At 42.2% G+C, this 1,932-nt stretch overlaps 1 protein-coding gene across 6 annotated transcripts in view; it reads right to left on the bottom strand.

Annotated features, from left to right (window-relative positions):
- LOC126980954 (RNA-binding protein fusilli-like) overlaps positions 1-1,161 on the bottom strand; it is a 111,279-nt gene extending 110,118 nt beyond the window's left edge. For 2 of the 6 annotated variants that reach the window (XM_050831414.1, XM_050831412.1), the window contains exon 1: positions 829-1,157. In XM_050831414.1, coding sequence (XP_050687371.1) covers positions 829-951 — 123 coding nt within the window. In that variant the 5' untranslated portion in view covers positions 952-1,157. Of the gene's footprint in view, positions 1-828 lie in introns of all 6 variants that reach the window. The other 4 variants (XM_050831415.1, XM_050831413.1, XM_050831410.1 and 1 more) reach the window with 3 other exon arrangements.
- Between the last annotated feature and the right edge of the window lie 771 nt (positions 1,162-1,932).

The raw sequence follows: 1,932 nt of genomic DNA on the forward strand, positions 1-1,932 counted from the left end.
ATTACATGCCCCTCAGGCCTCCTCTCTCTCTCTCTCTCTCTCTCTCTCTCTCTCTCATACTTTTATTATTTTGGACTCCATACAACCAACTTCGATGTAACTTTAACTATTCTCAAAATTATTGTAACCAATTTCCCTATGAACACATGACCACCTGATACGACAACTTGGTCCCACAAGCCCCGCTACCCACGACAATGTTGAGCGCACAGGCGCCCCCCTGCCAGACGCCCACCTGTTGATATCCCCAGTCGCCGCCATGTTGGCAGCCCTGGAAAACTTATGGCACAAATGCAACTAAAAATATACACACAGTATGGCGCTACGCATGCCCTGCCGTTGCATGAAGTCTGGTGCAGAAATGACGTTGAGATTCTGAGAATATATATTTTTTTTCAAGGAATTTTTGATCCTATTAACCTTGTTGACAAGGTAACTTACTTGTCGAAGGAAATAGGGAAGTACGTCTACAAGGATAAAAGATTATATGAATAGCAATTATCGTTCATTTAATTAACCTAATACACAAAATGATAACCACCAGTAAAATAATAATTAAAAATAAAATCATAACATGTATGTCATGCTACAATACAAGCAAATGAACTAGGGTAGCGGCTTTCTTGAAGGTGACGATGTGATAAAGGAGGCAAGATAAGATAGTGAACAGAAGCAGAGGCTTGAGCACGTGCTGGTAAGGAGAGAGTTGGGACCGCGGCGGTGAGCAGCTGCGTCAGGTCTACAACACCTGTGCCTCGTTTACCTCGCCAGAGCACACAGGTTGGCGACTAGTCATGCACAAGGAAGGCCATATGAGGAAACAACTACCTTTCTGCATACGGCGTCCCACACTAAATACTGCATCAAAACGACATCCTCTTCGTCTGTGCCAAGTAAGGGTCCATTTGCCCCTGCCGTAGCTGTGTATACTATAACATAATGGCTCGCCATATTGAGTTCAGAAAATCAAAAAATCTGAGGACCGAGATTCACAAGCGGGTTTCTGGTATCATGCACTAGGTCTGCTCCTGCGTCTCTGTAGCACTCTATCTAAAACTGAACACTTAGAAAATTTAACAGTGATAAAGGAGAGCTGAGCTCAACCCTCACAACACCAAAATGCCTCGACCACTGAATGTTCAGGTGAGCGCCGACTGCCGATACCAACACCTGTGGAGAGTTGCCAGAAGTTGCTACCTCCATTTTCATTTTCAACTGGAAGCAGTAAAACAATACCCTGATTTTGACTATTTTCATATGCATCTTCAGGTCATTTGATATAATACTATCTTCGTCGTGTAGCCTGCTCACTGCAACGGCCATTATTATAAAAAAGCGTCATATAGGACACAAAAATTTCTTAAGATGCTACAAACTCGTGGGCGTGGTTAGAAATAGCCGCAGTCTTATTGGCCGAAGAAGACAGTCTAACCTGATGACTGGACCGGGTGATGCAGAACCAGAACACACAGCCGGCCGGCGATACTGAACATATGGTGTTGAGGAGGGATGGAACTTAAGAACAAAGATCAGGCAGTCACCTCCACGACTGAATTTTTAAAGTTCATCATAGAAAACAGCTATGGTGGACTTGATAAGGAAAATAAAAACATGGGGAATTACATTCACTAAGACGTTTTTTATTTATATGCTTATGTGATCGTATGTAATATAAGCTAGGATGGAGTCTTGGGAAGATGCAAGAGATCAAATACGATGCTCTGGTAAAAGTAAAAATAAAAATAAAATAAATAAATAAAAACTGGTCCACGAAGAGTGGTGGATGAGTGGAACAAACTGAATAGGTATTCAATTGAGGCAAACACAAATGAAAGCTTTAAACGTAGATTAGATGCATTAATGAACAGAAAGCCAATTTGGTGAGCAACACATCTTCAATAGCTGCCTTGTGTAGGCCGTCTGGCCTCTTGT

Source organism: Eriocheir sinensis, chromosome 46 (assembly GCF_024679095.1).
Source record: "Eriocheir sinensis breed Jianghai 21 chromosome 46, ASM2467909v1, whole genome shotgun sequence".
Classification (NCBI taxonomy): Eukaryota; Metazoa; Arthropoda; class Malacostraca; order Decapoda; family Varunidae; genus Eriocheir; species Eriocheir sinensis.